The 26,224-nt window shown below is 39.4% G+C and overlaps 1 protein-coding gene across 3 annotated transcripts; it reads left to right on the top strand.

Annotated features, from left to right (window-relative positions):
• Window positions 1–552: 552 nt before the first annotated feature.
• thoc2 (THO complex 2) lies at window positions 553–26,224 on the top strand. 3 transcript variants are annotated; one of them, XM_053332350.1, is made up of 39 exons: window positions 553–646; window positions 3,753–3,808; window positions 5,350–5,441; window positions 5,796–5,847; window positions 5,998–6,068; window positions 6,301–6,422; window positions 6,593–6,726; window positions 7,487–7,647; window positions 7,883–7,975; window positions 8,289–8,444; window positions 8,766–8,938; window positions 9,116–9,311; window positions 9,405–9,443; window positions 9,570–9,700; window positions 10,679–10,780; window positions 11,717–11,801; window positions 12,590–12,683; window positions 12,847–12,927; window positions 13,032–13,128; window positions 13,960–14,077; window positions 14,212–14,391; window positions 14,624–14,788; window positions 15,331–15,606; window positions 15,702–15,843; window positions 16,310–16,467; window positions 17,247–17,375; window positions 17,486–17,617; window positions 17,728–17,912; window positions 18,599–18,774; window positions 19,038–19,140; window positions 19,342–19,727; window positions 19,981–20,039; window positions 21,545–21,580; window positions 23,511–23,642; window positions 23,827–23,893; window positions 23,976–24,121; window positions 24,270–24,346; window positions 25,148–25,194; window positions 25,292–26,224. In XM_053332350.1, exons 1-38 carry the CDS (start codon window positions 582–584, stop codon window positions 25,173–25,175), a joined length of 4,695 nt encoding a protein of 1,564 aa, XP_053188325.1. In that variant the 5' UTR covers window positions 553–581; the 3' UTR covers window positions 25,176–25,194; window positions 25,292–26,224. The 3 variants fall into 3 exon arrangements, with proteins under 3 accessions (XP_053188325.1, XP_053188324.1, XP_053188323.1); XM_053332349.1 differs by having other exon boundaries at window positions 21,515–21,580; window positions 25,295–26,224; XM_053332348.1 differs by having other exon boundaries at window positions 21,515–21,580.

Genomic DNA, 26,224 nt, shown 5'->3' with positions numbered 1-26,224 from the left:
TTCATGTTTTCTCTATAATCAGAATCCTCTTTTTAAGCCAAGTATGTTACCAAACAAGGAATTTGACTGTGGTTTACTGGCTCAACAACAAAACAACAACCTCAAGAAATATTCACAATGGATGTCCATTATATATACACAGGCAAAACAGTTTCTGTGAAATGTAAACAGGTGCCATGATAATAATACATTATAGTGTAGTATGTGCACATATTCAAGAAGCAAAAAGTAATTGTCTTGTACAGACTGGAACGTGGATTTCCTGCTATTGTTTAAAATCAGGTAGATTTTTTTACACGTAAAATACACAAGTAATGTTGCTGTGAAACTAATTTAAGATTAGTAGGTAGTTAAATGTAATTAACTCTTTAAATCATTACTTATCAGTTTGCTAAATCACTTATGAGCTTTGAGTTGCATGCAGAGAAATGCACTAGCACACACGCACAGAAGACAAAGTACTGCATGGGAGCCTTTGTCAGAGGCTGTCCCACCATGCAACAGTGAGCTGGCTGCAGCAGCACATTTGACCCTGTGTGTGCCATGATGAACTAGACATCCGGGCTGTGTGTGTATGGAAGATGGCGACACTTATCCTCCGTGGTGAATGGATAAAAAACTGGGAAAAATCAGGAAAACACGAATTGTGAGTGGTTCTGAATTTCGACACGGTGTTAGAGGTCGTAGTGGTTTCACAGTTAAAGATCTCTGTTGCTAATAATAGTAATAATTATAACGTAGCTAGCATTACAACCCAAGGCCAGTCTCTCAAGTGTCTGCGAGTGCTAACATATGCGGTAACGTCAGCTAGCTAAGAAGCAGTTGTCGCCGATATTTTAATCTGAAAAAATGTGCAGTTCGTGTAGTTGCAGTCGTGTAGTAGTGGGTAGCTGCTTTGTGTACTATTTTTTGTTTAGTGGAATGTTATTTAAATTCATTCGTGAATTTGTAAACACGACGGCTATCAAAGCTATGCTAGTTAGCATCCATGTAGCCCACTCTCTGGCAGGTATCGATAGCTACCAGCTTCTTAGTTTAAGAAAATATTGTGCCAAAGTTGATGTAATTAGCCAACGTTAACTGTCCACAGATAGTTGACGACCAATTGGTTAAAAAGCTAATGCTAGCCCGCGTTAATCTAATAGTAATCAAGTGGAGGGAAACGGCGGATCCTGACGTATAACGCTAGCTAATCTGATGCTAGCAGGTTAGCTGGAGCGCTTGTGGTGTCGACAGTCTCCCTTGGTGTATTTGTGTGGCATTGTAGTATAAAAAGAAAAATAATAACATTTAATGACTTTGCTCGATAAACCGTGTCTTCGGGATAAAGCCTCTTGCAGTCGTCACGTCAATGTTCAGCTAACGGTTCAACCCACCATGTCAGATTACGGAGGTAAAAAACGAGATATTTGTATACTTAGCAATATTAGTTGGCTTACTACGCAAATATTGGGGCTATATTGTGATATAGCAATGTGCCCTCTGCGCAAACATAACCGATGACACACAGCTAGCGCCAACTTTCCACACCACATCGCCACATTTACTCATCTTGGACACAGACTTGTCTGAAGCAGTATGTTGAAATCAACATTAATGTCAAGGTGGGGCTTTTAGTGTTACCACCGTTTAAAGGAAAATGGTTTCGTGAATGATATTTTCACGTTTTCTGGAGTGTAGCCATCGTGTACAGGCAAAGACACAATAGGCTCATCCACAGTGCTAGCTGCTATTAGTCACTGTGGGCCTTGCATAGTTATTAAAGGCCTGCAGTGGGATGCATCAACTCAGACTACTGAGATCTTAGTTGTATATGTGATGTATGTCACTGTAGCTGATAACGTGTTGACAGAAAATTGCTCCAGGTCTATATATAAAACTATGAACCTGTAGTATTATCCTAGAGAGAAACTTGTACATGTAATCTAAATGATGCATTTCTCTGTTGTCTCTTTTGATATCCATACCTAAACACTGCCTGCAAAACATCTATTTAACACGATCTCATCTCTGCTGTACAGCAACAAAAATCCATCCAACAATTGCTAAACAAGTGTTTTTCAGTTGGTAAAAAAAAACAAAACAACTTGTTTCCCATCATATAAAACAGCGCATTGCATTGAAGTGGTTCATTTTCCCTGCCAACAAGCCCTACAGACCCCTGTCTCCTCAGGGGTGCCACCCCATGCAGTGATGTCTCTGTGGTAGACAACAAGTGAAAGGGCAATTCCTATGTGCTGCTGAAGAAAGTGTCACATTGGTTTTACATTGCCACTGTATTTCACATTATTACTGTAGGTGTTTGGAGCTGTTGGTGTCTGACATCAACCAGTGGTGCTATTACAATAGTGAGACTAACCACAAGTCTGAGAGGCAAGAGTATAACATTTAATTAGTGCTGTATAAGAAAATCTTGCCTGTCAACCTTATTATGCTAAAATCAACCGCCATATTTGACCATTGGGTGTAACGCACCTTAGGGCATTGTGGAGCATCTTTAACTGAGCACTGCATGTAGTTCTCACAGTGTGCCCAGCCTTATTGGCACTAGTTGACCAATATCAACAGCTGTTTGAGTATGTTGAATGGAGGACAGTTTCACTTGTACGTGTGTGTGTGTGTGTGCATGTTCAAAACATACTTGCTGGTGCTCAGCTGTTGTGTCAGTTGTCATTTTTAATGGAGGACCTTGATTGTGTTTGATCACTCCTGTTTTTGGCAATGCTTGTTTTTTAAGGCCAGTTGAGTTGCCAGCAAAGATATCCCTGAGTTAGGTCTCTGGTTCTCTCACAACCAGATTAGAAGGATTTTCCTGGGAATTGTTATTTATAATGTGGATAAATGCCACCATGACTGCTGTAGCAGTTGGTAGATGTCTGTTGCGTTCAGGGTAGGTCCAGGAAAACAATGTGACCAGACATGCAAGATTTGAAATATATATTGCACAATTTCTCACTAACTTTAACCAATACACCATTAAACTGGATACAGAAACGGTAACATCTGTGTAATACAAAGCCAGAAGAAACTTCACACATCTCTCATTTGACACCAATGTAATCCAGTACCGTTGATAGCCGTATTACCTGGCTTTGATCCATTCGTTATATCCATTTCAGGGTAACATATGATTCTAATCTTATAATCTCCTCTTTCATTATGATTCAAATCCTGACTAATTAAATCTTGTCTCTAATTGAAAATTAATTTGACAAAACAGTATTTTCAGTATATTTTGATATTTCATGTTTTGTTTGGTCTTCCTCCGTTTGCCCACATTGTTTCATTTCAAAACCAGAGTCGAAGTTTGCTTTGATAACACTCTTGCCTTCTTGTTAGTCAATTAGACGTTTTAATCATATTTGTCTAGTATTATTATGACATTGACATTGGCTTTAGTTTTATAGGCCAACAAAAAATCTGCAAATAGGGCATCTCATACCCTGATTAAGGAGTGCTACGAGATCAATGGTGTATATGCACCTTCTCTAACCAACATGTCAGTGTACCTATATCAACCTGTCCTCATATTGAGTTTCTTTTAACAGGCTATTGTACTTTTCCTGCCAGTACCCCTAACTGGAGAGCTCTTAGTAGATGTATAACTCGGTTACAAAATCTACAACATTTAGATTGACAGAAAATAAATAATTACTTTTTTTCATGCACTATTATCTGTGATGTTATCATAGTAAGTATTGCCATGTTTGAGTTAGTCTAATTGACCCAAATTTTGTCTCTTTACCTTGTAGCGTACAACTCTGCAAAGAGCTTACAGAGAAAACAGATCATGGAAGTGAGATTAAAGGTAAGTTGAAAATGACCTCAGTTCTGTTTACCTTTTCTGTCAATTTATTTAAGTTTCTTTGGTGTACTAACAGAAAAACACATCCAACGACCATTACTGAAAACAAACACATCTTTAAGAAATTTCCTTTGAGCAGTATCATTGTTAGTTAAATAACCAGTGATTGTATTGTCTGGATATTTTAGCCTCTGTTGACATTGTTCACAATTAGCGCATTTTTCCGTACTGTCACTCTGCAGACAGCATTTTCATAATGTGACAGCTTGTTTTCAAGCAGAGACTTGCAACTAGCCAGTCACAGCAGTGTTAAGGAATGTGCGATATGACCAAAATCTATATAATATATATTAAAATAATAATATAATAGGCAATTTCATATTCCTCTAAGGTTACATATCTTGATATAGTACATCCTCTGTAAATACAGTGAATAAATAGTTTCTGGTCTGCATTGCACTTACAGTAACATAATGAGTGTGGTTGTCATCACTTTAAGTACTTCACCTGGTTCACTGTCTCTCCTCTGCTGCGCTGTGTGCAGCATACACGGAGGGCTCAGCCCCGCCTACAGTGAACTACAGAGTAACAAAAGCAAAATGCAGCAGAAACTCTCACACTGAGCTGAAATGAAACAAGTACTTGTGACTAAGATAAATAAACATAGTGTCTGCTGTATTTTGCTGTCATTTATGGTTGTGCTACTCTTCTCCGCTCGCTGTTCCACTGCGGGCACAGCAGAGGAGAGAGTGAATTAGGGGAAGTACTTGGGTTGATGACAACTACACTCATTACCTTACTGTTAATGATGCAATAAAAGCTTTGTAAGTAAAAAGACAGGAAGAGTAACTTATTAATGTAATCCATACAAAAGATGGACAGCCTCCAAATAATGAAAATATTTTCATAAAGACTGATTTGCAACAGTGAAATAAACAATAGAGCATAATTTGAAATGATAGATGACTTTCTTTCGCCACACGATATATAGTCATATCACACAGCCCTGATAGCCTGTGTGCTTCAGTGTAATAATAAGTTCATGATTATAATTACAACTTTATTGTTGCATGATAGTGTGTGAATAGTAACTGAAATATTACCAATAACTGATGAAAGCACAGACATGCACAGACTTTATTCTACATAAAGATTTCAGAACATTTCCTATAATGGTTTGTTTATCTGTTAGTTTTCCCAGTCCTGGTGCTGAGCATCTGATCCATATTGCATGTTTGGTGTGGTGCCTCAGTGCAATTAAGAAATTGGCAGAACCTGAAAACTTATTTTCACTCATAGTTTCATGAGAAGTTGTCAGAGCTTCAACCATTTTGCAAAGAGAAATGGAGAAAAACTGACTCAGACCCATTGTAATCGAGGAAATAATTGACTCTGAAGGTGCCTCTGCTCAATGTTTTTGGAGTGTGGGGGTATATACTTGATGCAGTTTTTGTGTTTTGTATTTATGGTTATATTTGAGAGTTTTTACCTGTCAGTTCACTTGTCTGGAGGATGATCTGCATCTTGTTTGTTTTTGTGTCCAGATATACAGGCGGCCTTATATGAGCTCTGCTGGCAAGTTGTACAGGGGAACCTGAAGTTGGACCTTGCCTCCAGTGTCCTTGGGGACATGATGGTACTTTTTTTTCTTTTTCTCCCCCCATGAAGTTTAAGTTAAAGATGTAGAATTGTCTGCATGGTTCTAAAGATTAGACATAAAAACCTTTCTCTTGTTATATCAGTAAGAAATTATGATTTGAAGAGTCAGTTTGGTGTTATGTGTTAAATTGTAGTATCCATATCACATCAATCTCTACTAATGGATACTAAAAGTATGAGTGATATCATTGTCTCTTACACAAGTTCAATAACACAATACTGACTTGGAACACAGTATTGTGATCTGAGTCTCACTGTGCCAGCAAATACTTATATATTACTGTTTGTGTCCAGCTTCAACATTGTCTGTTCTCTTTTCTTCTACTTAAAGGAACTCAGAGATGACATGCCATCAATTTTAGCAGATGTATTCAGTATACTAGGTAAACATGGGTTTTTTATTTTAAACATTTTACTTTACTTACATTATATGAAGTACTGCAGTTAAACAATTACAATTTTAGAATATCTTGATTTCCTATTATTTGTGTCATAATCTTATTGGGATGTCTTATTTCTTATATTTTCCACAGATTTAGAGACTGGTGCACTAGAAGAAAAAAACAAACGTGACCATTACACACAATTGGTGGGAGCATGTTTGGTAAGAACAGTTTTACTTTATTAACAAAACATTGTGTATATAACTCTATAATTCTTGCAGCCACTTCGGAGTACTAGAGAATACAAAGATTGCCTGAAGAAAGGCATTTTTATCCCTTTTTAAAACACAAGAGTATGCCTCTTTGGATTAAATGTTTACCACTGTATAAGAATCCTGGAGTGTCATGAATGTATTATTGATAGGCTTGTAATAATAAACTTTTTTTTGTTAGTTTTTTGTTCCAGAGGCCATCTTGAAAGAGCGGCTGGACCCAGAAACCCTTGAATCCCTTGGACTTATAAAACAGGCCCATCAGTTCAACCAGAAGATTGTGAAAATCAAGACTAAACTATTGTAAGTAGAGTGCACAGTTAAGTAGAGCCATCTCATTATATTTAAAATATAATGGCAATAGAGCTTTCTATTCTATAAATATAAATAAATAAATAAAGAGCATGCATTTTAGTGTACTGGGAATATAGTCAATATGCTTCATAGTGTGCATCCAATTTTGTTTCTGTCAGTTACAAGCAACAGAAGTTCAACTTGCTAAGGGAGGAGAATGAGGGCTATGCCAAACTCATCACCGAGCTTGGCCAAGACCTGTCGGGCAACATCACCAGCCACCTCGTACTGGAGAGCATCAAGTCCCTCATAGGTACCAAACAAACCTTTTTCAGATTGACTGCATTGAATGTGGTGCTTTCTGTCTTTTGCTACAGTCAAATGCAAATCATACAGTATTGTTAATTGTGTAGAGTGTTTTGGGTTTTTGTTTTTTTTGTATCAGGCTTCTTCACCAAAATCCACATCACACCTGATTTGGCAATTTCAGCATTGACTTTATTATGCATGGCCAGTTTCCTGTACATCACAAAAAAACTGTCCCCATATGCTACCTGCCAGTGTAAGGCAGCCATTCATTACTGTAATATTGTGTTATACAACGTCTCTTATTCATCCTGTCTCAACCCACTATGTCATTATTTATGATGACACCAGGGAACATAAATATACAAAAAAACAAGAAGCAGTGCAGCATGACTTCCTATCAGTGACCACATTGTAAATTGCCCACAGGGGTCTGAGTAGCACTAATGATGCAGGGTGACAGTCACCAAAACTGTCCAATCACGTTACCTGTCAGTCTGTATAACTTCATGTTTACAGCTCTTGGTTTGTTTGTGAAAAGCCAGTGTAAACATGAACCGAACCAGAACTAAAAGAAACTTTTTTTTGCCGTGATCATCTCAAATGAACTGAACTACAGGAATGAGAGCAACCAGGACTCAGGCCTCAGAAGCACCCCCCAGTTTTTGGAATAACCTGTTTCGATTGACTTATGACTTTCTTGTTTGAACAAGTCTTTCATTATTATTCTGTTACCTACTTAGGTCTCTTGTTTCTTCTGTCCACAGGATGTTTCAACTTAGATCCGAATCGTGTTTTGGACATAATCCTGGAGGTGTACGAGAGTCGATCAGACCAAGATGAGTTCTTCCTGTCCCTCATCAAGTCCTACATGTGTGAGCCGCTCACTCTCTGCCACATCCTGGGCTTTAAGTTCAAATTTTACCAGGTGAGAATATTAAGTCTGGGTAGCAGGTAATAAAAGCAAGAATGCGTGTTTTAATAGTATGACCTAATCCACAAGCAATCAGTCCAGTATTTTAAATGTAAGAACACAGTCTGACCAAAACAATCCCGAACTATAATCGTGAGATTATCGCATGACTCATATTTAATGCATAACATAATTATATGTCTGATTTCCATGATAATGTATTAATTTATTTTCTTTTGTGTGTCTTCAGGAACCTAATGAGGAAACCCCCAAGTCACTTTACCACATTGCTGCTGCTTTGCTTCACCATAACCTGATAGAGCTGGAAGATCTCTATGTACATGTAAGAGTCTAGCTAATGGCCACATTCGTAAAAAAGAGGTCACCATTCAATTTGGATTTGCATGTTCTAACATCATGCTTGTATTTGGCATTATGAGTTGTGTGCAAACCCTCTGCAAGCAGACTGTAATCCTCAAATGGCGTCCAGATGATTTATGTGACGGATATGTTCACTTCATTATGATATCAGATCTTTGGGTCGAATAATACAAAGTTAAATGTTATTTCACCCCTGTCAGATGTAAAGTATCTAGTATATTTTGTTCTTAGGCTGAAGTTTCATCAGTTGTGTTGCCTTTGCTCTATCATTCCAGCTTATGCCACCAGATGCCGCCATTGTAGAGGAACACAAACGAGATATCTCGGAGGCCAAGCAGATTGCTCGCAAGTTGGTCATGGTAGTGCTACCCTCAGAGAAAAATGAAGACAAAGACAAGGAAAAAGAAAAGGAAGAAGAGAAGAATGAGCAGGTGTTAGAAACATTTGCTGTTATATTATACATTCTGGGATGCTTACGATTTTGAACTGTTCTAGAGGAATTTTGGGAAAGCACATCTCCTGTAACAAACATCACATGAATACTGTATTATCATACACTTGTATTATCATACAGTTACAGATACTGTATTATCATCTTGTTTAGGTCATATACATTTTCATCCTTAAATATATAAAAATCAATGGTTTTAAAAATCTGTCATTTTGGAGTATGACAGTAGCAGTACTCAATGTCAGTGAACTTTATTAAATTATATACGGACACTCATGTGCTGCTCTTTTTGTGCCCACAGCCACCTGACAACCAGAAGCTTGGTCTGTTGGAAGCGCTACTTAGGATTGGAGACTGGCACCATGCTCAGAGTATTATGGACCAGATGCCTTCCTTCTATGCGACTTCTCACAAGGCCATCGCACTGGCACTCTGCCAGCTTGTGCACCTGACTGTGGAGCCTCTCTACAAAAGGTGATTATATTTTCCATGTTTCACTTGCTTCCCATCACGTGTAGTTGCACCATAAAGCATGCACAAGTACCTCTTGTTCCACAGTTTGAACTGACTACTTGAACTCTTCTCAATGCCAGCATTTCAATACAAGCGAAATAAAACACAGGCCCTCACACACTCATCTGTTCCTCACAGGGCTGGCGTCCCAAAAGGAGCAAAAGGATGTGTGATGCATCCACTGAGGAACAAGCGGGCCCCTCGACCTGCAGAGAGCTTTGAAGACTTGCGCAGGGACACATTCAGCATGTTATGCTACCTGGGCCCTCACCTCTCCCATGACCCCATCCTTTTTGCCAAGATTGTGCGTCTGGGCAAAGGTTTCATGAAAGAGGTACAAGATTGTAACCACCATATTACGACATCTGCACTGAAGCCTAAGTTTTAGTTTGACCTGTATTTATGTTTGGTGTTCTTTGCTTCTCAGTACCAAAGTGATGGTAGACCTGATGTCAAAGACAAACTGGTAAGTATAAAAGATATAACTGCCTCTGACTAGAGGACTGGTCTGTAGATTAATATTAAAGATATTAAATGGATCTGCCAGATGACTCTGGGAACCTTATTCATGTTGATTATATGTTCATCGCAGGAAACCCTGCTGAGTTGTTTCCTGAGCATTGCAGACCAGGTGCTACTCCCTTCTCTCTCTCTTATGGAGTGTAATGCTTGCATGTCTGAGGAACTGTGGGGTCTCTTCAAACTCTTTCCCTACCAGCACAGGTGAGATACACACACACACACACACACACATGCACATGTATCACTCACTACTTGTGTTACTGTGTTACTGTGTAATTGAATTGTCGGATAGTAAACCCTTAGGCAGTGTTCCAGGATGGTGTTTACTAGCTGGCAAGGAAAGAATAGCACACAATCAATCAGAGTTCTTCACACTCTCTTTGATTGTGGAAATGCGATATTCAGCAAACCAACTTTTTTGTTCACAAGCAATACAAGAACTTTATTTTTAGAGTCTTTGTTTGAATGTTTGAGCACACTGCTGATGAACAATGACACTCCACGTTCCCAAAGGTTTTGATTGTTCTCTCAGTTGTCTGTGTCAGTTTGTCGCAGCTAATAATGTAACTTCTTTAGTTACTGAAGATAGTAGCACTTTGTAGATGATTTCACCGTCTCCCACTGTAAAATGTTTCAGCACTTTTAAAAAAAGGATTTAATATGAGCTGAAAACGCTCAAGTAACACCGTTCTTCATGCTCTGCTGTGTCAGTGTATTTTACAGTGAGTTGCTCTTTGCACTGAATTTGTTGATGCACCATAAGGGATTTTAAAATATTCCTTGACCTTGCTTGCTCCAAATATGACACACAGCAAGTTACTTGATCTCATTTTCAGGAGCAAGTCAACCATTAAGGAGCAATCCTCTTTTATTAAACTGAAGGACTTGAAGCAAGTGAGGTAGAAATTCACCCCTGCTGTTTCTGGCACACTCTTAATAGCATTTTAACATTATGCTGAATTGCTAGATTGGAGGTGGCTACTAGTCAAAGACTGTTAATGGGTGCCAGCTTTATTGCTTAAACATGTTTTGTTTATATTAAAAACTGTTTCTTTTGAGTTTACACTGGTAAACTATGTGGAGTTTTATGGCCTACTCTGCTGATCCTGCCAATGTGTTTGAGGGCTGCGTTGCTGAAACCTTCTTTTAAATGTGACTCCTCTACCTTTTCTCCCTCAGGTACCGGTTATATGGCCAATGGAAGAACGAGACATATTCCAGCCATCCGCTGTTGGTTAAAGTCAAAGCCCAGACTGTGGAAAGGGCCAAATACATTATGAAGTAAGTCAACCCAGTGTACCTTTACTATACAGTCATGCAACTGTCTGTGTCTTTGCTGTGCTTTGTTTCCAGGCCAGACAAAAGGCCCATTAAAGGTAGAGTCCACAATTTTAATCTAATACACTTTTTGTGAGATTCAGTGAATATCTTCTTACGGTCTGCCAGCTGTCCTCCTTTGTGTGTACTGAAAAAAAAAATCTGCTGTCCATACACAGCACTGTAAATGGGCATGTAAACACAGTGGCTCGGAGCAAGCCACACAACACTACTCCAGCCTATCAGCAACAGGGCGGCGTTTGGGTGGAGAGTATGGATGAACTGTTGGACTCACATGAAATGATTTTTTTTCCCCCCACTAGTGATAAAGTGTGAGAGGAATAGAAATTATTCCACAGTTGACTCACAGCTCTAGATTCAGCCATATTTCTCTCTTGGCCGTTGCCATGGCAATGCATGTCCCTGAATTAGGGGTTGGAGCTGCTGAAGGAGCACGAAGGGAGGGGTGTATTTGTTTGGGTGTTTAGTTCAAATATCAACAATATTTCTCCAGAATGGCTGACTATACCTAACATATTAAAATGCCACTCGGTTGGATGGACTAGATCAGAATTAGTGAACAAAGATGTGTCCATGTGTTGTTTTGCACCAGCCATCTTAAATTAAGCTGTGTTAAAAGCACAGTGCAACATGGACAAAACAAGAATTTAAAATGTCACTTGGACCGCTGTTGTTTTGTGTGTGTTGGACAAGTAATTATTCTAACACTGTTCCGCTGTTGAAGAAATCCATAACACTGCTTTTATCTTAAGCCGACAACCATAACAGCACCAAACTGAAACTGCTGTGATGCTCTCAGAAGTGACAGTCTCTGCTTACAGCACTCGTTGCTTCTTCTTGTTTTCTTAATCTGCTGTCTTATGCTTTTTCCCTCCACAGGCGGTTGACCAAAGAGAATGTGAAACAATCTGGGAGGCAGATTGGCAAGCTGAGCCATAGCAACCCCACCATCCTTTTTGATTATGTAAGTGTGTTTTGTTCTAAGTATTTTACTTAGGGTTCATTTTGAATGGTATCAACATACAACAAAGACAATCTAATTTCATATTTTATCTGGTACAGTAGATAGATCACGTTGCACCTCACTCACTCCGTACACTAATCATATTTTCCTGGCTCTTTCCCATGGCAACAGTGCAGCTTGCATTACTGTAGCGCCTGTCTTGGGATTTGCTTACACCCAGTGCTCTGCTTACAAATCATGCATTCATGAATCAAAGTAAAAGCCACTTAGCAAAAATCACAAAATTGGGCCACACTGACAAAAATAATCAGCACTTGTACAGCCATTACTTTGGCATGGGACACAATACAGGGTTCATAGTCATTTGCATTTTCAATAATTGTAGCATTTAACATTAGCATTTGTCCTACTTAGGCATAAAACAGATTTAACATTTTTAGCGTGACCGTGCTATGATATATCCTCTCACCATTACACTTTAACTGTGGATTTTGTGTATCCATGTCAGATTTCTGTCACTGTTCTCTATAATATAATAAGATATGGTAATTAACCAGTTGTAATGTAAAGAATCTTTGCACATGTGGTAATGGGATGATGCTTCATGTAGAATGGTCAGCATGGTTAAACATCTCAGGCTACTGCGTGTACGGATGCACATGCACCATAAAATGAGTTTAGGAATTTTGTCAGGGCACTGTGGAGGGAAGTGGGTGATACCAGGTCAGGTGAAGTGTGCGTCCTCTATAGTTGATCATGTTTTCTTATCTCATCTGTCCTGTTATCAGATGCTATCTCAGATCCAGTGGTACGACAACCTCATTGTTCCGGTGGTGGACTCCTTGAAATACCTCACATCCCTCAACTATGATGTCTTGGCTTGTATCCTTTGATGTTAAACTGGATGAATTCAGAGGGAATAGCAGAGATTGTGTGTGTGTATATGTGTGTGTGTCTGTGTCTCATTTTGGAGGGCAGTGGGGTGTATGTAAAAAGGGGGATTCTTTCCCATTTTCTAGGTTGTTCCACTTGACTCTGTCTTCAGATTGCATCATTGAGGCTCTGGCCAATCCCGAAAAGGAGAAGATGAAGCATGATGACACCACCATCTCCTCATGGCTTCAGAGTATGTGTCTTAAACACTCATCACTCATTTGCATGCAAAAGGAAATAAACTGTTTGAAGTTTTAATGAGTATCTAACATACACACGTTCCTCCTGTCAACTAAGGCCTGGCAAGTCTGTGTGGAGCTGTGTTCAGAAAATACCCCATAGAGTTGGCTGGCCTACTCCAGTATGTCACCAATCAGCTAAAAGCAGGAAAGAGGTAAGTAGATCTCAACGTAGGATGGATGGTTTGTAGGAGATGAATCATGATACTTTAACACATTCAGACAAGCAGCAACTTTAGTAACATTGCCTTCAATGTCAGTTAAAAACTGTTGAATATTTTATGTTAAATCCAACTCAAACCATTATTGAAAACACAATTAGTAACAACTGCTCCCCTACATGTTTCTCAAGAATTGATCTATTCTGCTTCTCAAGTACTGACATAGGTTTCTGCATGATGAAATTGTTACATGTAAACCAATGTAAACCCCCAAGCCCCCCTAGACAGAAGCTAAAGAGACAGACTAAGTGCTCACTGTTGCTGCTGCTCAAAGTTTAAAAAATAAATTCCGAGCTCTCCTCTACCAGTAAAACGGCTCTGGATCATAGCAGAATCCGATGTGACTCATGGGTGTCCCAAAGCAATGGCTCTCTCCTCCAGAGCTCCCAGCACTCAGCAGATGTCCCTGTGCTCCATCCGCTGTATTTATAAATATGTCACAAACTCAGACTGGCATTGTGACATTGCTCATAGTAAATGTGGACAATTTTTCATCCTCTAACTTGCAGGGAGCAACTATATTAGAAAGACATTGTCAACTTTAACAGACATCACAGCTTTTTGCTTATGGCATTTTAAAAAAAACTTAAATTTGAAAATATAATGACATTGCTCAAAAGCGAGGCACAGGAACACGTTGACAATAAGATATTAATTATTCGAAATTAAATGTTACAATTGTTACAGAGCACACAGTTGTTTTTGAGACCTACTCCTTTTAAATGAAAATGCAATTTGCTTTATGTGTCCTTTGTCAACCTGCAGTTTTGACCTGTTGATCCTGAAAGAGGTGGTGCAAAAAATGGCTGGCATTGAGATCACAGATGAGATGACGTCGGAGCAGTTGGAGGCCATGACAGGAGGAGAGCAACTCAAAGCTGAGGTATGGACTCAAGTACATTTATCATTCACTAATGCAGTCTCCTGAGTATCTGTAAGATCTGTGTCATTATCTGGAGCAGTGCTGCAGCTGCCCTCAGGCTCACATTATCACTATGAATGTGACTCTGTCCACAGGGCGGCTACTTTGGCCAGATCAGGAACACTAAGAAGTCCTCGCAGCGCCTGAAGGATGCATTGCTGGATCATGAATTGGCCCTGCCACTGTGTCTACTCATGGCCCAGCAAAGAAATGGTGTGGTGTTCTTAGAAGGTGGAGAGAAACATCTTAAACTGGTTGGCCACCTCTATGACCAGGTATACCTCTCTTAATGTATTACTCTGAATTGTCTTTTCTTTTCTTTTCTTTTAGCTTAAAGGTAAACATGTAAATGTCTCCACAGTCAATTATTAAATCAAAAATTAATTAAGAGGCAAATTATTTTCCTCCAGGATGAATTTATTTTTGCATGTACATTACTTTATAAACAAACTTTACACACAATATCTATCTTTTTGATGCTGATTAGAAGTCTTTGTCTTCCTGCAGTGTCATGATACATTGGTGCAGTTTGGCGGCTTTCTGGCCTCCAACCTCAGCACTGAAGACTACATCAAACGAGTTCCCTCCATCGACATCCTTTGTAATCAGTTCCACACTCCACATGATGCTGCCTTTTTCCTGTCTCGGCCAATGTACGCCCATCAGATTTTGGTGAGTGGACAGCACCGTCAGAGCCTCAGAGCATCACGTCATATTTCTGTCATTAAGAGATTCAGGTCTTTATGATCAAGACAAAAAAATGTTCTTACCATTCTGCCTTTTTACCTTGTCTTCCGTAAATACAAATGTATGTCAATTGTCTTGGCTAAACTTTGCTCCATTTTAGTAGTAGTCAAAAAAGTGCAGTTTTTCTCGTCACACTGCCTTGAGGCTGCTCTCTGTTGTTGGAAAAATACTTTTTAAAAGGCATTAGGTCTTCAGAAAATATGTTGAAACTGCTTGCACTGCATGAAAGAAGTGGGTAGATAAAATCATTAGATGGATACATTTTAAACAGTTTTTGAAAGATTGAAGTGTGGAAAGTATGGAAAATAACTATGTTCCTCTGTCAGGACTTAGTTGCACCTTCTATAACTATTTCAATAATTTTATCTTACTTTTTTTGCATTCTTCATAAATTATCATCAACTGTTTCAATCAAATCAACACAAAATTGGATAAAATGTAGACTCCTCACTATTTACTTTCTTCAGTCCAAGTACGATGAGCTGAAGAAAGCAGAGAAAGGCAACAGGCAGCAGCAGAAGGTACAGAAGTATGTGGCAGCTTGTGAACAAGTAATGACACCAGTGCACGAGGCTGTGGTGTCCCTCCATCCTGCCAGGGTCTGGGACGACCTCCGGCCTCAGTTCTATGCCACCTTCTGGTCTCTCACGATGTATGACCTGGCTGTACCACATTCTGCTTACGATCGTGAGGTCAACAAGCTTAAGGTCCAGATCAAGGCCATTGAGGAGAACCCTGAGATAGTGAGTTGTTTTTATTACAATTATTATGATTATCATAGATTGCTTTGAGTGTTGTGTGTATTAGTTGTATGAATATTATCTTCCTTCTGATGTAGCCCTTAAATAAGAAAAAGAAGGAGAAGGAACGCTGCACTGCCCTGCAGGAAAAACTGCAGGAGGAAGAGAAGAAGCAGCTGGAGCACGTCTCAAGGGTCCTACACCGCCTCAAACTGGAGAAAGACAACTGGTTGTTGGCTAGTAAGTATCCTAACGTTCATGTCTGTGTCACTTAATGCATTTCATACATTTGGCCGCAGTGATGAAAAATCATAAGTGGTTCCTCCCAAATGCACATACCCAACAACATGAATGGAGTTAAGGTTTCATAAGCAGATGGTTTGATATGTGTCAGTCATACCTTTTTTAATAAAGCTAAAACATCAATTCCAGGACACAATGTTCATGGTGCATTTTTTCAGTTTTTGGATTTTGGAATATTGATCAGACTCTAGGAAAATATAATGGGTGTATTTCAAAATTTTCTGATATCTTGTAGACAAATGATTAGTTGATTGAGAAAAGAACTGTCTGATCAATCAGTGATTAAAATATTTGGTGTAGTACAGGAGAAGGAGGACATGAAAACAAGCTAATCACTGCCATGATCACATCAAAAGTGGAACTGTCAATGTTACTAATTCAACTTTTAAATGTTCACTGACAGAATCCACAAAGAACGAGACCATAACAAAGTTCCTGCAGCTCTGTCTGTTCCCTCGCTGTATCTTCTCTTCCATCGACGCTGTGTACTGTGCCCGCTTTGTTGAGATGGTCCACCAGCAGAAGGCCCCCAACTTCTGCACGCTCCTGTGCTATGACAGGGTAAGACACTGATATTCTCAGACTATATAACTTCTTTTTTTTTTAAAAACTTAGAGTACATTAAAATGATATGACCGATTTGGGGATTTATAAAGGAGAATAACAGGCCTCCTCAGCAGAACAGAAGTAGTAGAAATATCGGATAGTATGTTGGAAGTAGCACCAAAGAATAAATGTAAATGTTAATAATCCACTGAGCAATTCAACACCCACTGAGGTGATCGAGAGCTGGGCGATATGGACCAAAAGTCATATCTCAATTTTTTAGCTGAATGATGATATACGATATACATTGATATTATTGACATAACCGCCATGAAAGAATCAGAAAATAAAGTGTTATTGATCTGATTCACCGGCTTTCATACTGCCACCAGAGGTGGAGAGTTGCCACAACTCAACTCAGTAATTTAAGAATGTAATCCGCACAAAAGATGTCACCAAATGACAAAAATATTGCCGTAAAGAATGTGAGTAAACTATATCTATATAAACGGTAAAGGTTCGTCCTATATCGCTTTTGAAAATATACGGATATATCTTAAAAACTTGATATATTGCCTAGCCCTAAGGTGAACCACCAGATTAAAGCTTGAAAAGCTTACTTCTTTCTCATTAAGACCATTTTCAGCTCACAATATGTTTAAGTGCAGCTTTGAGATACTGAACTTCAAAGCTTTGACATACCATCTGGTGAAATTCATGCTGACTTCATAGCTTTTTCCACAACATTGTACTTACTAGTCTAAGCAAACACATGACCTTGTGTCACGCTGCAGGTGTTCTCTGCAATCATTTACACGGTGGCCAGCTGTACAGAAAATGAGTCTCACCGTTACGGACGCTTCCTCTGCTGCATGCTGGAGACAGTGACCCGCTGGCACAGCGACCGAGCGATCTATGAGAAGGTGACAAGTCCTACCTGTTCTCTACACCTGTGACACTGATCTATTTCTTTCATGTCCTGATGCAGGATGAGCTGGAAATGAATCTTTCTGTTCTTATTGTGTGGTCACAGGAGTGCGGCAATTACCCTGGTTTCCTGACCATCTTCAGAGCCACAGGCTTTGATGGAGGGAACAAAGTGGATCAGCTAGATTACGAGAACTTCAGACATGTGGTGCACAAATGGCACTACATGCTGACTAAAGTGAGCTTCTCTTCTTTACCATCATTTTTCATCTTAAATTCTGTCTAGATAAAAGGAGTCCTGAAGGTGTGCATTTATCTGTATTAATTTCCTGCCTCTGCTCCATCCAGGCTTCAGTTCACTGCCTGGAGACGGGAGATTACACCCACATCCGGAACATCCTCATCGTGCTTACCAAGATCCTGCCCTGCTATCCCAAAGTCCTGAACCTGGGCCAAGCGCTGGAGTGCCGTGTCCACAAGATCTGCCTCGAGGAGAAGGACAAGAGACCAGACCTCTATGCCTTAGCAATGGGGTAACACAGCATTGTGTGCTGTTAGGCTCTCTGTGGAGCATACAGTTAACATATATTATGTGTGGTAATAATGACATGAACCCTGAAAAAAAAAAGTAATGCGCATTATTTAATTGAGGTTATGAGTGTGTTTTTCTTATACATTTCCATTCAGACACCTGGGAGTGACAAGTGTGACATTCTAGATGTTATGAGCTGAGCTTTGTTATCAAAAGGGACAAGTTAAGAGATTAAGAGAAGTTGAAGATTTTAACCAATATTGGCAGATGCGTACATTGCATTTTATTTATAGCTATAAAGGTGAAATTTAACCTTCGAGTATTAATTAGTTGTAAAAAGTTTCTTCTTTATCTAGCTGCTGTAAAACGGTCAAACCTGGATTTCCTAATTAAGTTTTCAGTTGTTAAATCTTTATAGCAACTTCGGTTGCATTGCTCAATAGCATATGCGTACATACACAGATGCACATTGGGTTTCACGGGGAAAACATCAGTGGCCTCTACTTCTCTTATCCATGTACGTGTGTGTGTGTGTGTGTATGTTTATTTGTATTTGCAGGGAAATTAAGCTCAGTTACTCAAGCTTTGTTTGTTTTGGAAGTCACATGTTTTTTGCACCGTGTGACACTCAGAAGTTCTATGAGGATTTTGTCTCTGCCTTGTGTAAACCTTTTATGCGTCTTGCAGTTATTCAGGTCGGTTGAAAAGCCAGAAGGTGCACATGGTCCCTGAGAATGAGTTTCACCATAAGGAGCAGCCAACGCGCAGTGCCACCCCTGCCAATCAGCAGAACGGCCCCGGCAGCACTGGCAAGCCTGCCACCGGCATGGGCAAGACAGAGGAGGGGACGTCAGAGGAAGGTGGTAAGTGATGTGATGCTCAGGCTATATTTTTTGCTGTTAGCAATATTATTTTCACCCCTAAAAGCTTTAAAACCAGAGAATCAGAGCATTATAAATGTATAATAGGTTGAACGTCATAGGTTCAAATCATTGCGTACAACTTTTCAGTTCACAACAGCATATATCCAGTTCAGGTTACGGTTCTGTTGGTATCTGTTTTCTGCCTAGTCGTTTAATGCATGTTTTAAATGTGCTCTTACATTTCTTGGTTTGTTTTCATGCAGATCGGGGCAAGGACAAATCTCAGGGGACCACAAAGCCAGTGAACAAAGCCAACAGTGCAGCGGCCAAAGTGACCACCAGCAATGGGAACGGTGCTCTCAACAGGTAGGCATATCAAGAACCATGTTATATTAAACAAAGCTAAAAATGCTTCACCTTGAGTAGTAATGTCATGTCTACTACATCTGTAGTTTGCATTCAAGTCTTTTTGAAGGAATATAATATTGTATTAAGATCAGCAAAATCTTGTATGAAACATTTCTGAACAAAGAATTTCAAATGGAAAAAAAATCATCCTCCTTGCAGCACCAAAGCTGTAAAAGAACGGGACGACAAAGAGAAGAGCGGGAAGGAGAAAAAAGAGAAGAAGGAGAAGACACCAGGCAGCACTCCTGAGACAAAGGCGGAGAACCGTCGAGAGAAGCAGAGAGATGAGAGAGCAGGGAAGGAGGAGCGGACGGCACGTGAGGGTAAGGAGAAGACACCCAAGGCAGACAGGGAGAAAGTGAAGGCCGAGGAGAAGAACAGCAAAGACGACAAGGCCAAAGCCGGCAATGGGGAGCCCATGGAGCCGTCCAGGGAGCGCGACGCCATCAAGGAGTCCAAGAGCAAGGAGAAAGGCGACAGGAGTACTGCGGCCGGGTCCCTCAAGTCTCCAGTTCCCAGATCTGAGTCAGCCGAATCTGAGAGGGGTAAGAAGCCTTTCTGATAGTCTGTTATACAGCTATGTTCCCCATACAGTTAAAAAATATGGAAACATTAAAGAGAAACCTGAAGGTCTTGTTATTTCAACACATTTAATTGAATCCAATGAAGAAAAATCTTACATGAATTTTTCAACATGTCTAACAATCATGAATGGATAGATGTCATTTTTTCTTTCTTTTTTTTAAGGTTGCATGTGCAGCTCAAATAAACACAAATTTCACTCCTTGTCTTTTGCAGATCACAAAAGACGAAAGCTCGACAGCCACTCTTCTCCGTCCCACTCCTCGTCTGTTAAGGTTAGTATGGCTTGAGGAAGGCTGTGCCCGTTTCTTCTCTATCTGCCGGAGCGTTCCCTGCCGTTGCACATTCCAGCATCCCTGAAGATCATCCAGGAGAGTTGTCATATATGCAGGCATGGCATCTGGAAATCCCAGCCAAATCCATGGGAGTTGGAAAGCATTCCATGGACATCAGCATAATATTTTGCAGAATTGGGAGAAAACCCCTGAAGGACTAGCCAAGAGAATATTGTATATATTGAGTATTTTCATATTGAAATATTTATCTATTTTCATATTAATGAAAGCAGTCAGTGTGCCTTGGGAAGATTTTTTTTTTATACGCATTTCTATATTCCTTGTGGATTTTTTTTCACCTGAAGTAAAATGGCTTGCCAAATCAAGAGCTTTCGCCTTCTCCAGTTATTTTTTGTCTTTACACCGAGAGCAGTGTTTTACTACTTGAAATGGTGTGCAAGAGTTTTTTCCCCCATTTTTTTTTTCCCGAGATGAGAAGATTTCCTGGTTGAAGTGATGCAAGTTTTTTTTTTTTTTTTTTTTTTTTTGCTGTTCCTTCATCGTGCCCGATTCCTGCGCAGAGTAGGATGGTTTATCAGCAAACCACTCTGCTGTAGGAGTGCCTCTCCACTGCGACTAAGTCATTGGTCCCTCTTCTGTCTCCATTTGTCGAAACGGCCTGCATGCAGTCTTCACGTGACACGGTGTGTTTCCAGTCAGTCCTGCCAGCCCGTACAACGCTTTACCCACAACTACCAGCCATCAGCATCAGCAGTCGTACTACCTCCTGGCAAGAATTCAATGGAAAATCGGAGCAACCATCAGCTGGGATCGACAGAGAAAATGAATGTCGCAGTTTTGAATCAGCCAAAAATGCAGAGGAAAATAAGCCTGTCCCAACAAAGAGAGAGAGTGAGGGAAAGAGTGGGCGAAGCCTGAATCGTCTGGAGCGTTGCCCAAACCACTGGAAGCGTGTGATAGGTCTTTATTTTACCCTTCCGCCAGAGAAATAGGCTCCCTGTGTCTTATCCATTCCTGAACTGTAAGTGATAGCAACAGTTACCTATATAGGGATGCAGTCAAGCACACAAGAATTGAGTGATTTGTCTTACACACAGGCACGCACAATACACACTATTTACAGCACTTGCACTTTAGATGTATTTAAATACCAGCTGCGCTGTAGGACTTTAATATAATGCTGCCTGAAATTGCAGACATGTCTGTAGTAATAAGACTAGCAGTTATTTCATATATGCTCAGGGTCTTTCCAGTTTAAATATTTACATTCCAGATGTTGAGCCTATGAACTCTCCTCTATGTAATAACCTTGTTAAAGCCTTAGTCCTTGAAGGTCAGGTCAAGGGAGAAGTATGCTGTTGGTCCGGCCAGCCCAGACTCCCCACCCCCTCACCCCTTCTTCCGACTCTACTGCTGTCTGACAACCTCCTCCCAAACCCCCCACCCCCTCCCAGCTCATCTGTCATCTCCATTCATCCCTACAGGATAATAACAACGAACCCAAGGAGTCCACGTCCAAGGTTTGAACCAACACTGCTACTCGTACCTTCTCTCTGATTGTCTGTTTTCTCTGTTCAGGTGCCAAAAATGTTGACAACAACTCGTGTTAGATATCTGTGATTTCTTCATCTGTCCATTTTTGTATTGTCACACTTTGTCATAAGGAAAGTAGTGCATTGATTTTAATGATTCACCATTACCAAAGTTGCCAGCAATACTGCTGCTTTAGTTTATATTTTTGGGCCACTTGGAGGCAGCAGAACAAGCTACACCTGACAAATGATCACCTTTTTTACAAAGCTGTTGTGTTGACATACAATCACCTGTTAACACATTCAGCTGACAAAAAGAGAGGTTTTGTTTCTGCCCATTTCACAAATACAACCTCAGGATCCAGTGTTTTGTTTTTGCTTTTTACCAGTTTTTAAGAAAAATATCTGGTTAGCTGTGAAAAGAGTAAAAGGTTTTGTGGAAGCGAGTACTGCAGTGATATTCTCTTTGGGCTTGGGCAACTCCTTTTCTTATCACTTCTTGTAATTTGATATACTGTTCATTTAAATACTATTGCGTACTGAAGCTTTGAGGGTTTTACTTACAGTGGCCATCTTCTCAGATAGTATCAATAACATTTATTTGCCTGATGCACTCTTTAAATAGAATAAGACATATTCACTGGATGACAAGAACTCATTTTAAACAACAAAAGTAATTCTTGTTTATTTTGACCCAAATTAAATTTGAAACATGTAACAATCAGCACACAGCTGTGCGTCCCATTTTGTTTGTCACAACATCTAATGATGTTTTCTGACAAAGATGAACAGAAAAATAAAACTAATCCCAAATGTCTGACTTTAAGGGCCAAAAAAATCAATCATCGTTCTGCCTTCAAGCTAATATTTAGTAGAAGCAGCAATTCTACAATTGAGTCTTTGTGTTTGTGTGGATTATTGTGTAATCACTGCACATCTCTCCCAACAGTCTTTCTCTTTATCATTGTCAGTGTTACTGTCTGTGATTCAGTGTTATAAGACATTAAACATGCTGTCTAAGTTGGTTTGATACTTTGAAATGCCTTATGTTACACTGAATGCTCTCAGATATTATGAAAAACATCATTGAATAGCATGAGCCTGCTTAGGACCACATGACAACATCCTTCATTCTCACACCCACAAACAAGGAGATATACACCATGAATATACAATGTAATAGTTAATGGACAATTCTCTCTTATAGAGTATTTTTGCCATAAATACTGTAGAAGGCTGTGCTCACTGGGGAACTAACACGAATCCCCCAGTCCCATTTATAAAAAAAAAAAAAAAAAAAAAAAAAGGCTCGCTGGAGACACGTGGACACTACACTGAGGTCTGCCTATATCTGAATTTCCAGCAATGGAATGAAAATCTCACTCCCACAAATTATTCACCCCAACGTGACCAGAACACGACCAGACAAACAGCTGTGAATGAAAGTGATGATAATGAATCACAACCTGAACAACATCTAACTGGTAGTGTGAGTGTTGTGTTCACATTCTCGCTCCATTTGGATGCAGCTTAAAATTTTCTGCGTCAGGTTTTTGAGGAGTGGTGTTTCCTGTGGCTTTAATGCATGTAGCAGTAATGTCATTATGCAAATCTGACCACAATTAGTCCACTTGATCAATACTGGTTAGTCAAATAACCACTGGTGACAGCCACAAAAAACAGCTCATTCTTCCAAAATAATTGAATTCTCAGTCATTTATATATACGCTCACCAACAAAGAGAAAAAACCATTCATCATCATCATCTCATCTTCTTGCTACTGTGCCTCATTTATTTGTAACACAATAACCTGAATATGTTGGGTCATTAACACTGAATATAGAGCCACCCCATAACTGACTACATTAAACATGTGTGTGTTTGTTTTGTTCTCTTAATGTATAATTATCTTCACAGCACCACGTCAACTACAATTCAGTTGCCCGGTCCAAGAGCAGAGAGAGGGAGATGGAGAAGAAAGATTCAGAGAACACGCAAGGCCGGTCCAAAGAGAAGAAGGAAGAAAAGGATCGGAAAGAGAGGAAAAGAGTCAGTATTTAACACGTTTTAACCCTTTGAAATGACCAATTCTGTTCTAAAGTCAGTTTTCATATTTGTTGGACTAATCATGAAGTAGCAACGAGGGAAAGGTTAAATATTCCATATTCATCTCTACTGTCACACAGAGATTATAATACGTGTGTGTCTGTGTGTGTGCGCGTGCTTGTGATAGGATCACGCCGTCAACGACCGTGAGGCGAGCCAAGAATCCAAACGCAGAAAGGACGAGAATGGAACTAGTAAGTTGCCAAATCTGAAGTAGCTGTCAGCCCAGCAAGTAAGAGCGAGTCGTCATAATTAAAAAATATCTTCTCTCCGCAGATTCCTCCAAAAACAGCAAAAGCACGAGTCCTTCCTGTGACTCACCGCTTTCAGCTGAAAAAGAGAAGAGCAAAAGATCCAAATCTTCCAGTAAAGAGAAGGGCGAGTCTGTGAAACCTGAGCGAACTTCCTCTGGAGGAAAAAAGGTAAAAACTGTGCTTGTCACTTTGTACCAGAGAACGAACTCGTAGATAGATCTCTGTGTTTTTTGTTTTTTTTTTCATTAAGCTCAGGTTTTCATTGTTTGAACCGCCGTTTCTAATCATTCTTTTTCTTGGTGTTCATGTGCTGCAGGAGTCCAGACACGATAAAGAGAAATCAGAAAAGAAAGAGAAGAGGGACAGCAGCGGAGGAAAAGAAGAGAAAAAACAATATCCTTAAACGTAGAGCAACTAAAAGTCACAATCATATGTTCTTTGTACTGATGTGTGAATATTTTAATGAAAAAGTGTTTCTAAATAGTAGCTTTTTAAACTTGACTACAGCTTCAAACCACAGTGAGTCATGGTTACCTATTAGTGGTCGTTGCTGACAGATGACGGCGTGTTTTTCAGATGATGTATTATGATTATTTGTGTTTTTGAGTACCAGTGTTTCAGCGTGTGGTCGATGCAGCCTTAATGCACTAAACTTGTTTTCTATTTCATTTCCATTATGACAGAATTACCTCCATTTCTATCTATCGTGTGTCACTAAACACACTCTAATGCAATAACTGCTCAGGATTGCGGTGGATGTCATATTTCATTGAGAAGCCAGCCAACAAGACTTGCTTGTAAACATAATTAGTACACTGCTCCTCAGCCTATAAACGTTCTACTCATCTAATTTAACTGTACGCTAATTTCTGTTTTCAATAACTGCGGCCCCGCTCCAATAAAGTGCCAAGCCACGGCTAAACAAATTTGTTGCTCCTTATTTTGAATCTCATCATTTCAATTGGACATTTCATAAAGATAGTTACATTATTTACACACCGGCACTTCTCACAAGATTTAATAATTTTTCATTTCCTGTCAATGAAAAAAGGCTTTAGTTGTTATTGGGTACATCATTGGAAGCTGAATTGGATCTCAGCCTTTTGATACCACAGTTAGACATTTAAAAAACAATGATTACTACACAGATGTTTTTCTGACAAATTAATTCATAATTTTCCTTAACTATCATACTCATAAATCCTCTGACAAGCACAGATAATGTGCAATAATCAGTGAAGGTAAGACACATTCAGATCCTCTTGTTGCAACAACTACTGTGTGTGGTCAGTACTTGATGGATGTTCTTTCCTCTTCTCTGCTCTATGTTCGCTGCAGCAGAACTGGAGAAGCTGTTGCTGCTTTTATCTGCAAGATGCCCGCAGCTCCATCTCTGCTATGTTAATGTTAACTCGTACTCTCATTTCTGCCCTTCTTGGGTTTTTTTTTTTTGTTGTTGTTGTTTTTTTGGTAAACGCCCCTCCCGAGTTTTGTTAGTTGTAGTTATCTCAACTTACAGATCACCTTGTTGTTTTTCCATTTCAATATTATACAGTAAACCAGCGAGAAGGTATATTTTTTCCCCCTTTTCTTTTTTTTTATTATTTTTATTATTCAGTGTGGGCACAATGTGCTGCTCTAATCACAATGTTATTCTACTTAGAAAAGTGGTTACTGTATGAAATGATCTCTTGGTAGCATCTGGTCATGGATTCAATAATCTCATGCTTGAAAATTTGTATTTTTTCTACGTTGTCAGGCTTTGCTTTTTGCTCGTTTTATTGGAGTTAACATGCTTTCCATACTCACTTACCTCATATCCTTTTGAGATACCTAGATACTTTTTATTTATTTATCTCCACCTTTTAATCTGAGTAAGACAAGTAGGCGTAAGTTAGAAAAAATGATATAAAGGACCAGTTGTATATTGTGTACAATAATAAAGAGGGTAACATGAAATTCACATCATGTTATTTCTTCTTTTTTTTTTTTCTTCCTTTTTTTTGGATGTCCCTGACAGTGTCCTTCTGTGGTTTTGTGTTAATCAGGTTTTTACATAATTTATAAAAATGCCAGTTCAACCTTGATTCAAATATAGAATTGTAAAGTGAAATCAGATAAACACATTCTGAAGCACTGTACTCCAAATTCACATGTTTCGAAATGACTTTTGGAGATTTTATCTGCTGTACTCAATGAGTGTAAGCTTTTTTTAAAAAAACAAAACAACACAAAAACCAATAAATAAGTTTTCCTAGTGTGTCACTTTGA

This window comes from Scomber japonicus, chromosome 13 (assembly GCF_027409825.1).
Source record: "Scomber japonicus isolate fScoJap1 chromosome 13, fScoJap1.pri, whole genome shotgun sequence".
Classification (NCBI taxonomy): domain Eukaryota; kingdom Metazoa; phylum Chordata; class Actinopteri; order Scombriformes; family Scombridae; genus Scomber; species Scomber japonicus.
The sequence above is the reverse complement of the archived record's forward strand: the minus strand, read 5'-3'. Positions and strand labels throughout refer to the sequence as shown.